General features: G+C 53.9%; 2 protein-coding genes across 2 annotated transcripts in view; both read right to left on the bottom strand.

The window, feature by feature from the left end:
* LOC147646792 (uncharacterized) overlaps positions 1 to 2,511 on the bottom strand; it is a 4,256-nt gene extending 1,745 nt beyond the window's left edge. The window contains exon 1 of the mRNA XM_086872943.1: positions 2,468 to 2,511. Within this exon, the coding sequence (XP_086729069.1) occupies positions 2,468 to 2,511 (44 nt within the window). The remainder of the gene's footprint in view (positions 1 to 2,467) is intronic.
* Positions 1 to 12,386, bottom strand: part of LOC147646793 (serine/threonine-protein kinase pim-1-like) — a 33,118-nt gene that overhangs the window by 951 nt on the left and 19,781 nt on the right. Inside the window, exons 2-10 of the mRNA XM_086872944.1 lie at positions 4,372 to 4,545; positions 4,217 to 4,267; positions 3,646 to 4,012; positions 2,856 to 3,032; positions 2,468 to 2,621; positions 2,062 to 2,230; positions 1,562 to 1,721; positions 1,291 to 1,381; positions 1 to 850 (exon numbers count right to left, since the gene is read on the bottom strand). The exon at positions 1 to 850 is cut by the window's left edge and continues 951 nt beyond it. Of these exons, the coding sequence (XP_086729070.1) occupies positions 2,515 to 2,621; positions 2,856 to 3,032; positions 3,646 to 4,012; positions 4,217 to 4,267; positions 4,372 to 4,545 (876 nt within the window). The 3' untranslated portion in view covers positions 1 to 850; positions 1,291 to 1,381; positions 1,562 to 1,721; positions 2,062 to 2,230; positions 2,468 to 2,514. The remainder of the gene's footprint in view (positions 851 to 1,290; positions 1,382 to 1,561; positions 1,722 to 2,061; positions 2,231 to 2,467; positions 2,622 to 2,855; positions 3,033 to 3,645; positions 4,013 to 4,216; positions 4,268 to 4,371; positions 4,546 to 12,386) is intronic.

Here is a 12,386-nt window from a genome sequence, read left to right on the forward strand (position 1 = left end):
TGCTGCTGTTGGTGCTTCTGGAGCTGGTTCTGCTGCTGCTGCTGCTGCTGCTGCTGCTGCTGCTGCTGATCCTGCCCCTGGTGCTGCTGCTGCTGCTGGAGCTGCTGGAGCGGGTTCTGCTGGAGCTGGTTCTGCTGCTACTGCTGGTACTGCTGGTGCTGCTGGTGCTGCTGCTGGTGCTGATCCTGCCCCTGGTGCTGCTGCTCGTGCTGCTGCTGATCGTGCTGCTGGTGGTGCTGCTGCTGGCGCTGCTGGTGAAGCTGGTGCTGGTGGTGGTGCTGGTGCTGCTGGTACTGCTGGTGCTGCTGCTGGTGGTGGTGCTGCTGCTGCGATCATATTTCCAGCACTGCCCCACACTGAGGGATCAGATCCAGGCACTGCTGCTGCTCCCTCAGGACCAGCCCCAGTTTGGTTGTTGCTGTCAGTGCCAGCAGAAGCCGTGGCTGGAGGAGCGGGTGCTGACAGTGCCCCAAGGCCCAGGGCTGGAGGGGTCCCTGGGCTGGGGCTGGGAGGGAGCTGCCCCTTCTTCTCCCTGTGCCTCACGCAGAGATGGGCCGGGCACAAGTGGGGCAGCAGAGCCAACAGGGAACCTGCGAGTCTCTTCCAGCCGTGTCTGCTCAGAGTTTGGCCTTGGAGCTTCAGTTGGGCAAAGGCAGCTGCTCTGCTCCCTCTGCGTGTCCCTGTGTTCAGCAGTGCTGCTCCATCAGTCTGTACCCAGCAACGGGAAAAAGCCTCAGCCCTGCAGGGCCAGGAGCTGCTGGGCTCTGCCTGAGCAGCTCAGCCAGCGGGAAGGGAGCTGCTCCACACAGGAACCAGGAGCAAAGGACACTTCTTTTTCATAGCATGATTTCTGTTTTAAGGGGAAAAATGTGGAAAAATAAAAGAAAAAAAACTTCTATAAAATGTGAAAGATAAAAACAGAACCCAAGCGTACAGTGAAAAATCTTCTCTAACTTTGAATTAAGGTGTAATTGGTCTTTTGAAACATAAAACACAGTTATTTACTTTGTAAATGTGCTGATGGCATGATGCATCTTACCGGCCTCAGAAACCTTTCTGAAAAAGTTTTTGGGGTTTGATTCCAATATTGTTATTTTAAATTGTGGTGAAATTGGAGTGAAGCAAGAAGAAAGTGCTTTGCGCCTTGCCAGCTCCAAGCAGCGCTGGGAATCTAAACTCTGTCAAACCCCAAATCCTTTAGAAGGTGCCCTTCCTTCTCACCCTGTGAATGAGCTGCACATTCCCTTTCAAACATTCAGGGGTTTCTTAAAGATGCAAAGTCCCACTTACAGCTTTTTGCTCTGGTTTGGAAGTGCAGAGGGGCGATTCTTCATCCATCAGCTCCAGACTGAACTGCCTCAGGAACACAGCAGTGGCACTTCTAGAGGAGGAAGAAAGTGCAATTGCACAATTGCAGCCAAAAAGAAAGGAAGAGTGGGACACAGAAAACATCCTGTGCAGATGCAGGCATTCAGCTGGGACTGTGGAGAGTTTGGGTCCTTGCCAATTATATGTGTGTCCCTAACTGCAATCTCTTGGCCTGCAGGAGAGTCTCACTCACCTGCAAAAGCAGAAAGCTCAGGCGGTGTGCTGGGAACGGGCTCGTGTGATGCAAAGCTGTCAGAGCAATGGGAGGGCAGGGTGAGCCTAGCTGTGCCTGGGGCTGAGCCCAGCAGAGCCCTGGCAGAGCCCAGAGCAGCCTCAGCATCTGCAGAGCCCGGCTGCAAGGAGAGAAACCAGAAACTGCCCGTCAGCTGAAGGCTCCTGTCCCCTTGTCCCAGCCACCCGCGGTGCCCAGGCCATGCTGGCCGTGCTCAGAGCTGGGCCCAAAGCTGCCCATCACTGCTGCCTTTGGGAGCAGAGCAGGAGGGCAGGCCATGTGCCCAGCCTGCAGCCAGCCACGGCAGACCCAGCCCCTCAGCAGCTGTCCAGAGACAAAAAGCAGCTTGGCAGCCAACTGAAAAATTGCTTGCATCCACCCCAGCCAAGGGGGGAACCTTTGGTGCCTGGCCAGGCTGTGCCATGCCCAGATCAGGGAGCATCCCCTGGCTGTGGACTCACCTGCAAATTGGGCGTGGAGCGAGTCTTTGAAGAAGACATGCCAGAATTGAAATCCATCATCTTCAGCTGGCCAGCTGGAGGAAGAGATTGCCATCCTTGAGGTTGCCCTTGGTGTCTCCAGCAGCAGCCCCAGCTGGTAACAGCTTCTCCAGGGGCTCCTTCTCCTTGCCTAGGGGCCAGACCAGGCTGTCAGTGCTCTGCCCAGGGTCCCAGCCATCAGTGAAGCAGACAAGCAAAAGCAGGGGGAATGGTGGCCACCAGTGCTTGCCACACCAGGTGTCCAGCTCAGCTCCAGCCCAAGAGCTGTGTGTTCCCTTCTGATGACCCCTGCTCAGAGCTACAGGCACGACAAAAACAGCCTGGTTTGCTTTGCCACCGATTGCCAAGAAATGTGTGGAGCTGTTACCTGCCAGGCCCCTGGATCCAACTGTGCATGTGGATCTCTCCCATCTCCTAGGGCAGATGAACAGCCTGCATCCAAGGATCGTGCAAAAGGTCTTCTAAGGATGGCCTGTCCGAGGGTTGCATGGACAAACACCTCTTAATAATATCTTGGCATTCTGAAGAGAGAAACCAGGAATCACCAGTCAGTTGGAGAAGTTGCCGCCCCCTTCCAGTGCCCAGGCCGTGCTGGGTGTGCCCAGAGCTGGGCCTCAACTTCCCCATGGATTCCCTGTTTGCAGGAGAGCAGGACATGTGCCACCTCCTCAGCAGCTGCCAGAGCAGGATGCTCATAAGCCCACAGCTGTCTCCCAAGCCTGGTGTTCCCCCTGTGCCCAGAGATGAGGATTCACCTTGGGAGAGCCGTCGTGGGAACAAGATCCGCCCCCAGATGATCTGCTGGCCCCTCATGAATGGGTGCTTCCCTATGACCAGCTGGTAGAGCAGGAGGCCCAGGGACCAGATTGTTGCTGCCTGGCCATGGTAGCGTTGCTGGTGGATCCACTCTGGTGGGCTGTAGGACAGGGTTCCTGTGGAACACAGATGGAGCTCATCAGGGGGATGCTGCTGCTCCCAGAGCCTGGCCCCAGCATCCCTGGGCATGTGGGGGCTGCCCCAGCGGCACACGGGGTGACCCACTGCCCTCTTGCCAGCACCTGGCACTTGGCTACAAACCCAGGGTTGGAAAAGAAGCCACTGCTGCTGGAAGAGGGCAGCAGAAGCACTGGGGAGGCCCAACCATGGCAACCAAATAAAAACACACCCCGTGGTAGAGAAAACACACTCTCCTCGCTGCCTGCATGGCCTCCAAAACATTGTTAATAGGCCAAGGCAAACGTGGGGAGCAGAGGAGTTCAAGCCCTTCCTCGCTGACTCACTAAACTCTCTGGGGCATGGGGTCCGATCCCCGCCCTCTGCTACCCCCATGGGGGTTTTTGTCAGGCTGGCTGTCCCAGCCCCAGCCCAGGGCACAGTGGGTGCTGAAGGCTCTTGGCAGGGCTGGGAGCTGGTCCCCCTCATACCCCCATCCAAATCAATTTGCCTCAAGCATTGATCCCATCCTGGCAGCACCACGGGGAATCCCCGGTGCCACAGCCAGGCTGGGCCATGAGATGGCCAGGAGCATCCCCTGCGAGGGCTCACCTGCAAACTGGGTGTAGGCTGTGTCTTGCAGGAAGGCGCCACAGCCAAAGTCGATCAATTTCAGCTGCCCAGTGGCCAGGTCGAGCAGGATGTTCTCCGGTTTTATGTCCCTGTGCAGGACCCCGCAGCTGCTGCAGTGCTGCACGGCCTCCAGCACCTGGCGAAAGAGCCCCCGCGCCTCCTCCTCTGGCAGGAACCTCCGCTCCGCCAGCAAATGCGAGAGGTCCTGGCACCGCTGTGGACGCTCCAACACTAACACGAAGCTGTCGGGGAGCTCAAGCCACTCCAGCAGCTGAATGACTTCAGCACAGCCAGAGGAAACCCTGTCCAGCAGCACAATCTCCATGGGAGCACGGGTGCCGTCGGACTGCGGGAGGAGCACGGTGCTGTCAGTGGGGCTGAGGCCGGGCCAGGGCCCTGGGACCCCTCAGCCAGCCCGGGATGCTCTGCACACCTCGCTCACCCCGCGCCCGCTCTCCCCGCAGGGCTCTCGGCGGCTCCCACCCCGCCGGGCCCCGGCTCATCCCTGCCCGGCACGCCCCGGCTTCTGCCGCTGGCTCCGCACACTCACCAGCTCGCCCCAGAGCCGGACGCGATCCCGCGGCACACATTTGATGGCCACCTGCGAGTAAGGAGCAGCAGAGGGTTGAGCTCGCTGCCCGCCCCGCCGCGCCCCCGCCATCTCCTCCGCCCCCTCCTCCTCCTCCTCCTCTGCCCACCGCTCACCGGGGCGCCGTCCGAGAGTCGCGTGGCCGCGAAGACGCTGCCGAAGCCGCCGCGCCCCAGCAGCGGGCCCAGCTCGTAGCGCTGCTGCAGGGCCTCCTGCGCCTTCCCTGGGGGCGAGTCGTGGCCATCAGCGCTCGGCCCGGGGACAGGAACGGCCCCCGAGCGCTCCCCGAGCTCCCCGGGCCGGGCATCCGCAGGCGTTCCCTCATTGGAACGCGGCAGCGGCGGCTCGGGGCCAGCGGCCGCGCTGCTGAGCGGCGGAGCTCGGGCCGGGGAAGCCGCAGCGGAGGCGGCGGCAGCGGCCGCGCCGCCTGTGTCCTCCGCGGGACCCGGGAGGAGCCGGGGCCGGGGCCGGGGCCGGGGGCAGGGCTGGGGTCGGGACCGGAGCTGGGGTCGGGACCGGAGCCTGCGTCGGGGCCGGGGCCGGGATCGGGCAAGGCGGAGCCAAAGGGCAGCGATTCCGCCCCAGCCCCAGGCAATGATGCCCGCCCAGCAGCGCCAGCGCCAGCACAGCCAGAGCCCGGCGGAGGCGAGACCACGGCGGGACGGCCGGGGACGGGGACGGGGCCGGGACCGGGGCCGGGGCAACCCCGCCTGGGCCCGTGGGCGGGTCCGGGGGCGGGCCGGGGGCATGGCCCGGGCGGGTACGGGGAGAGGGAACCTGGAAGAGGGGGGGACGCAGGAAAAGGGAGACCCGGAGGGAATGTGGGTCCGTGGGAAAGGGAGAGGAGAGACAGAAAAGTGATAAATTTGATGCTTTCGCTGCTTCCACTGCTGCTGCTGCCGCCGCTGCTGCTGCTGCTGCCGCTGCCGCCGCTGCAACTGAAGCACCGGGACCGTTTGTCCCCGTGTCCGTTTGTCCGTTGCCCGCTCGGCCCCGGCCCGAGCCCCGCACTCCCCGGGCAGCCCCTGAGCCTGGTCAAACACGGGAACTTTGCCGTGTTGAGCCAAGAGCCAGAGTCTTGACTCCTGCACAGGGGCACAGGAATGCCCTTGGCTGCTGCTGTACCATGTCCCTGCTGAGGGTCAGGCACCATCTGAGCACATTCCCTGAATGCAGAATTTGTACCCGACCCAAGCACTGCACTTGTGTCTCCAGCATTGCTTTCCAAGGAAAACAGGGCAAGGCAAACTGGGTATAGCTCATGGTATTTTACAGTGTCTAAAACTTGCCAAGTCTCAGCTCTTAGAGGTGAGATCCATTTGGAATGAATGGGATGGAGAAAGTGCAAGATGGAAAAGGGGAACATAAAAATAAATAGAGAAAAATAGAGAAAAACATATTGGTTGTTTCTTTTGATTTGATTCTCATTTCATAAGAAAGTTGTTTCAATTTTCCCAGAATCTTCTCCACAGTCCCGTCTGTTCTTTCCAAAAACCTGTCCTGGAGAACAAGGCGCAGCTCCTATCACAAGATGTGCCCCCAGCTGCAGCTTCTCTTGGCTTCCCACACTGTAAGTGACTGCAGCACAACTCTTGCAGCAAAGCAGAACAAATATTTGAAGCACTTGAAACTTGTTCTTTCTTTTCCTTGTGCACTGGGGAGTTGTGCCATTGGTAAGGTTTCCACTGTTACTCTTCTACCCAAAGAAAACATGATGAGGTACCAGGAATTGTTAGGGAATACAAGCCTGGCTGAATGTGGAGAAAGAATCTCCAGGGTGTGCAGCCAGAAGTGGAGAGCTGATCATTCCAAATCCCCCATGGACACCTTGAAAGTGATCTGGAACATGAAGATGGGCTGACAGAGAGAGTTTGTTTCTGTGTTCAGTTTAGATGATTCTACATCTCTTGCACTGGGAGAAATCAAGAGCACAATCAGTTGATGATAAGCATCAGAACATGATAAGCTGGACCTCTCTGGATGACAGAAAGAATGTGAAAAGGAGAAATGCAGGGAATGACTTGGTGAACTTTGTATATAAGAAGGTACATTTTTTCCTAATAATTTCCAATTCATTCCCTTTGTTTTATCCTTTGAAAAAGGCCAATTGCATCTCAGATTCCCCATGAAATGAGAGCCCTGAGCTTGTGGAACTGCCTGAAAGGTGCCCTGTTCCTTTTTCTTCTGCTGCTCGGTAGAAACAGTGAAGTGAGTTGGGGAGTTCTGGGGTTTTTTTCTCCTAGTCGATTTTTTCATTTTATTTGCCACTGTAAAGGCAATTTCTGTGATGGCCTCTGTCAGTTGATTCTATTTCAGCAGCAGCAGCAACAGGGCTGTGTTTGATCACTGCAAATGTGACCTGTGTGGCTTTAATTCTCTTTGATTTTGTGCTCAGGGAGTTGGGAGCATTTGGAGATCTACTACTCATGAGGCCTTTTTAACAAGCAGTCCGAGTTCCCTGTCAGAAAAGCACAGTGGGTAGCACTGATTGAAAGAGGCAATTGCAGCTGTACTGCTAAAATTCAAGTGGCAAGCAGAAGAGGGGCAAGATCAGCTGGGATCCACAATTGCCAAGGCCAAGGCCCCAACAGCCTCCTGCTGTCACCTCAGGGTGAGTAAAACAGTGCTGAAAACAGCGCTGGAACCCGATCCTTTCTTCCTCTGAGGGCTGGCTGAGGGCAGCAGAGGCGGGCCTGAGGAATCAGGGCTGTTTGTGGGGGATTGTTGCTGTAGTCCAGAATTGCCCTGGCAAAAGCCCTGGCAAGCCGAGGCAGGAGCAGATGGGAAGGGCCGGCGCTGCTGCTGCTCGTGGCCGGGAGCCCCGGCCGGGCCGGGCCTGCGCCCGCTGCGCTGCGGCTGCTGCTGCTGCCAGAGCCGGGCGGGACTCGGGGACAGGGAATGGACACGGGGGGACAGCAAAGGCCTTGGGGGCTGCAGGGATGTTGGTGCTCGGGCCAGCGCCAGCACAGAGCTTCAGCCTGCAATGAACCGCGAGGGAAACGCTGGGGAAAGGCTTCATTCAGCCTTTGTTTACTCGTCGCTATGAAGGGACCGAAATAAAAGGAGAAAGAGCAGGGCCCGACCCCTTCTCCTCTGGGAGGAGCCCCGCGCCTGGAGCTGAGAGGGGCCGTGAGGAAAAATGAGGGGCCATGAAGGGCTTTGAGAGGCCATGAGGGACCATGAGAGGCCATGAGAGGTTTTATGAGGCCATGAGAAGTTCTATGGGGCCATGAGGGGCTGTGAGGGGCCATGAGGAGCCTCAGCCCTGGCAGGAGGGGGTCCCACCATGTCCCCAGGGCAGGGCCGCCGTGAGGGGCCGCGAGCGCAGACGTGGCAGCAGAGCGGGCTTGGGGCACTTCTGGGAGGGGATGAGACCCTTCCCCAGCTCCAAACCACACCAAACCCGGCATTAACAGGATTTTCCGTCTTTAGAATCCACTGGCAACTTGGAGTTGAGTGTCCAGTTTAATTCTGGTGGGAAAAACAAGGGAATTTTCCCAGTGTGTGACATCCAGCATTTGTTATTTATGTCTAAGATTTAAAAGTCTTGACAATGAAAAGTAATACTAAAAAATAATAATAACAACAAGACCAAGAAATAAAGCCCCGAATCCCAACAATCAGCTCAGAAACATGTTTTTGTTTGTAGTAATAGAGTAGTACTAAAGAAATAAATGAAAGGGATTTAATTTGTAATTCAGACAAAAGATGTTTCATCTTTTTCCAAGGTTCTGGTCCCCTTCCTCCAGGGTCATTTCCTTTACTCACCCACTTTCTAATAGGTAGAAGGGAGTTAAGGCCATTGGAAAAGACAACAGCTCCTGTTTCCAAGATTAGCAGCCACCACTCCAGGGACCCTGAATTGCCCCCAGGCACGTGTGTGCACTTGAAGGGTGAGCGGGTGTTGGGGACAGAGATCTCAAACTCCTTCTAAGGCTGTGAGAAACCCACAAGTGGCAAAGTATCATTGTGGGTCAGCTCCTGCTGAAATTCCATTCCCCCACACCCTCCAAATGGGCAGGCAGGGCTGGGCTCTGGCAGGGTTCAGTTTTGAGTGCCTTGTGCTCCCTGGCATGGTAGTGATCCTATGAACTCTGGTATTGATGGATTGTGGTATGGCTGCTGAAAGAGGAGGGGGAATCTCAGGAGACAGGAACGTCTCTTGTTCTCCCTTCTCCCTGCAGAACCCCCTCTCCAAAGAGAAATGCCTGTGCCGGGTTTCCATGAGACCCCTTCCCTCAGGCCAGTGTCTGAGCCACTGTGTGGTCTGCAGGAGCCAAAGCCAGAGGAGTCCCAATATCAGTCACCCCACGGTCCCCACACAGCAGGAGAAAGCACTGCTTGCAGTGGGGCTGCTGATCTGTGACCCGTCCTGGTTCCATCCACCCCACTCCTCTCAGCCACAGGCACCAGAAGGATCCCAGGAAAGCCACAGTGCTGTACCAGATGCCAGGAGCACTCCCTGCTGTGGCCTCAGGGATGCTGGGTGACCTCGTCGATGAGGATCTTTGGCTGGTGATGGAATGTGTGGATGGAGTGTGTGGATGGAGGTTGTTGGAGACACGCATGGGGCTGAAGGAGAGATGGCAGCTGTCAGTCGGGAGGGCAGGGACCCCGCTTGTGAGTTCATTGCCTTGGACACCCTCAGCCACAAGATGTCCAAGAAGTCACACAAGACTTCTTTTCCCCAAGTTCCAGCTTTATGTACAGTTACAGCAGAGAATGTTGCTTGTTTCTAGAACAAAGATCCCAGATGGAACAAGCCTTGCTGGTTATAGTCAGAAGCATCAGTGACCAAAAGTTGTATTTCCTTTGGTTTGGTCACATCTTTCTTCCTTCTCAGTGTTCAGACTGGGCTGTGGGGTGTCCTCATTTGCTGCATTTTCTGAGCTCCTCTTGGATCCTTTGAGCAATAGGTTGTGCCCTCTGAGGGTCCTTTGTGCTCCTTGGTGACCCAGGAGAACCTTGCAGGCAATTTTTGGGGGAGCTGCTGCTGTGATGTCACAGGAACATTGCCGTGTCCTTGTGGTGTTTCCCGTTGCTGTGGGGCACAGAGGCCTCAGTGTCAGAGAGGCTCTGGGCGCCTGCTCATTGCCTGAGGATTGTCCTGCCCGAGGCATTCTCAGCAGCCAGCCCAGCCCCTGATGGGTGTCCTTCTGTCCTTTCAGGGGGACAGACAGTCTGCAGACATGTGCAGCACAGCCAAAATGATCCAGCAAGTGGTTGTTGCAGTTTGCACACTGGACTCTGTGGCTTCTTATGGGTATTTTTTAACCCACTGGGCCCCTAAATCGAGGATTTCCCCAGGTGCACCATGTGTGCCTTTGGGATTGCTGTGGGCTTTCTGTTCATCCTTTGGAACGGAGGTGATTTTGAATGAAAATTGCCATTAAGATGCCATTTATTTGGGAGAGCTCCTGCCAACAACTTCTTAAAAAAGGGGTTGTTTGTAGCCAGCAGGGTGTGCACAGCATTTGGAATGGAGCCTGGGGGTGTTCTGTTCCCCAAGAGGAGAGTCTGTGGCAGCCAACCCTGGCACTCCCTCTGTTTGCTCACCCAGCCAAAAACTGGACACAGCCTTATATTTTGTGCTGTTCTTTTGCTTGCTGTGTGATCCAAAAGGACTGTGGCTCCTGGAGGGAAGTTTTGAAAGTAAAATGCTCTCTCTTGGCATTGACTTGTGTGGGATTTTCCAGCAGAGGCAGCTTTTTCTCCTAACAGCATCTGGTTCAGGTGAAGGTCCCCTCACACATGGACACTGGGAAGCTCCTTCTTCAGTGAGCAGGAAAGGAACCTTTGGTGTTCAGAGATCCCAGCTGTTCCCTTTCAACACCAGTATGAGTCCAGTAAGCTCCAGTATGATCCTTGTCACATGGCAGCACTCCCAGGATGGTCCCATTTGCCTCTGACTAGATCAACCCAGTCAGTCCCAAGTATGATGCCGTTGGCTCCCAGCACGCTCCCAGTTGCTCCCAGTCACCCCCAGTATGGGGGATGATGTGCATGGTATGTTCCCAGTCATTCTCAGATACTCCCAGTATGAGTCCAGTCACTCTCAGTATGATCCAAAACTGGATTGCTGGGAGGCTTCATGGAATCCTGGAGACCATTGTGACACTCTAGGGCCCCATGGAACCGTGGTGACACCAGCTTGGCTGGGAGTGTTGATGTGCTGCAGCGTAGGAGGGCTCTGCACAGGCAGCTGGACAGGCTGGATCCAGGGCCCAAACCCAGCAAGGTGAGGTTTAACAAGTCCAAGTGTCGGGTCGTGCACTTTGGCCCCAACAACCCCTGCAGTGCTACAGGCTGGGGACAGAGTGGCTGGACAGCAGCCAGGCAGAAAGGGAGCTGGGACACTGATGGACAGCAGGCTGGGCATGAGCCAGCAGTGTGCCCAGGTGGCCAAGAAGGCCAATGGCTCCTGGCCTGGATCAGGAACAGTGTGGCCAGCAGGAGCAGGGCAGGGATTCCTCCCCTCTACTCTGCACTGGTTGGGCAGCACCTCGAGTGCTGTGTCCAGTTCTGGGCCCCCAATTTATTTAGGAAGGTCATGGATGGGCTGGAGCGTGTCCAGAGAAGGGCAACAAGGCTGGTGAGGGGTCTGGAGCACACAAGTCCTGTAAGTGATAGTAAAAGGTCTCAAAATGTTAGAAAATTTGGGGACTTATAAAGTTAGTTAGGTTTGGAAAGGCCTTGGAAAAGTTGGCCCTGGGAAATGTTAGGCCTTGTACTTGCTAAAAATCAGGTCAAAATTGCACCTGTGTAATCAGTAGATGATCATGATACAATTGTTAGATGTGATTAGCTGTAATTATTGTTTAAAGAACGTGAGGAACAATGTTAGGGGGCTGGGGTGGATCAGGAGAAATCCATGCTTGGGTAAAAACAATGCATACAATAGAACAATGTAAGGTTAATAATTAATATGTGAGTTATATAATGCTAGACTATGAAAATATGTTCAACCCAAAACCAAGATGAGAGAGATTTGGGTATGTGTACCCCTGACACCCAGATCTCTTAATAAAGCACCCGCATATAATCATTTGTGGTTATGTGTGTTCCTGAACGCTAACAATTTAATAAGATTTTACTGGAATTTTCGGAGATATTTGTGGAATTTTGTGTAATAATTGTGGAATTCTGTGGGATGTTTCTGGAATTTTGTGGGATTTTTGTGGAATTTTGTGGGATACTGAGGAGACTTGAAAAATTCTGAGGGATTTTTCTTCGATTTTGTGGAAATCCGTAAAGATTTTGTGGGATGGTTTTGGAAAATGGTAGGGTTTTGAGAAGATATACAGATTTTGTTGGGATGTTTGTGGAATTTTGTGGGATTTTTCTGGAATTTTCTGGGATGTTTCTGGAATTTTGAGGAATTTTGACTAGACTTGAAGAATTTTGAAATATTTTTCTTAGATTGTATGGAAATTTGTGGAGATTTTGTGGGATGTTTCTGGAATTTGGTGGAGTTTTGTGAAAACGTAAAGAATTTTGTAGGAGGTTTCTGGAATGTGCAGTTTTTTTGAAATGTTGTGGAATGTTCTGGAATTTGGTGAGATTTTGAGAAGACTTGAAGAATTTTGAGGGATTTTTCTAGGATGTGTGGAAATTTCTAAAGTTTTTGTGGGAAGTTTCTGGAATTTGATGGGGTTTTGAGAAGATTTAAGGAGTTTGTTGGGATGTTCATGGAATTTTGTGGGATTTTTCTAGAATTTTGAAGGACTTTGAAGAGACATGAAGAATTTTGAGGTATTTTTCTTAGATTGTGTGGTAATTTGTAAAGATTTAGTGGGATATTTCTGGAATTCGGTGGGGTTTTGAGAAGACTTAGTGAGTTTGTTGGGATGTTTGTGGAATTTTGTGGAAATTGGAAAAGTTTTTGTGGGATGTTCCTGGAATTTGGTAGGGTTTTGAGAAGGTTTAGGGAATTGTGTGGGATGTTTGTGGAATTTCGAAAGACTTTGAGGAGATATTAAGAATTTAGAGGTATTTTTCTTAAATTGTGTGAAAATTTGTGGAGATTTTGTGGGATGTTTCTGGAATTTGGTGGAGTTTTGCGAAAATGTAAAGAATTTTGTGGGAGGTTTCTGGAATGTTGTGCGATTTCTTTGAAATGTTGTGGAATGTT

This window comes from Cyanistes caeruleus, unplaced genomic scaffold (assembly GCF_971803275.1).
Source record: "Cyanistes caeruleus unplaced genomic scaffold, bCyaCae1.hap1.1 HAP1_SCAFFOLD_78, whole genome shotgun sequence".
Taxonomy (NCBI): Eukaryota; Metazoa; Chordata; class Aves; order Passeriformes; family Paridae; genus Cyanistes; species Cyanistes caeruleus.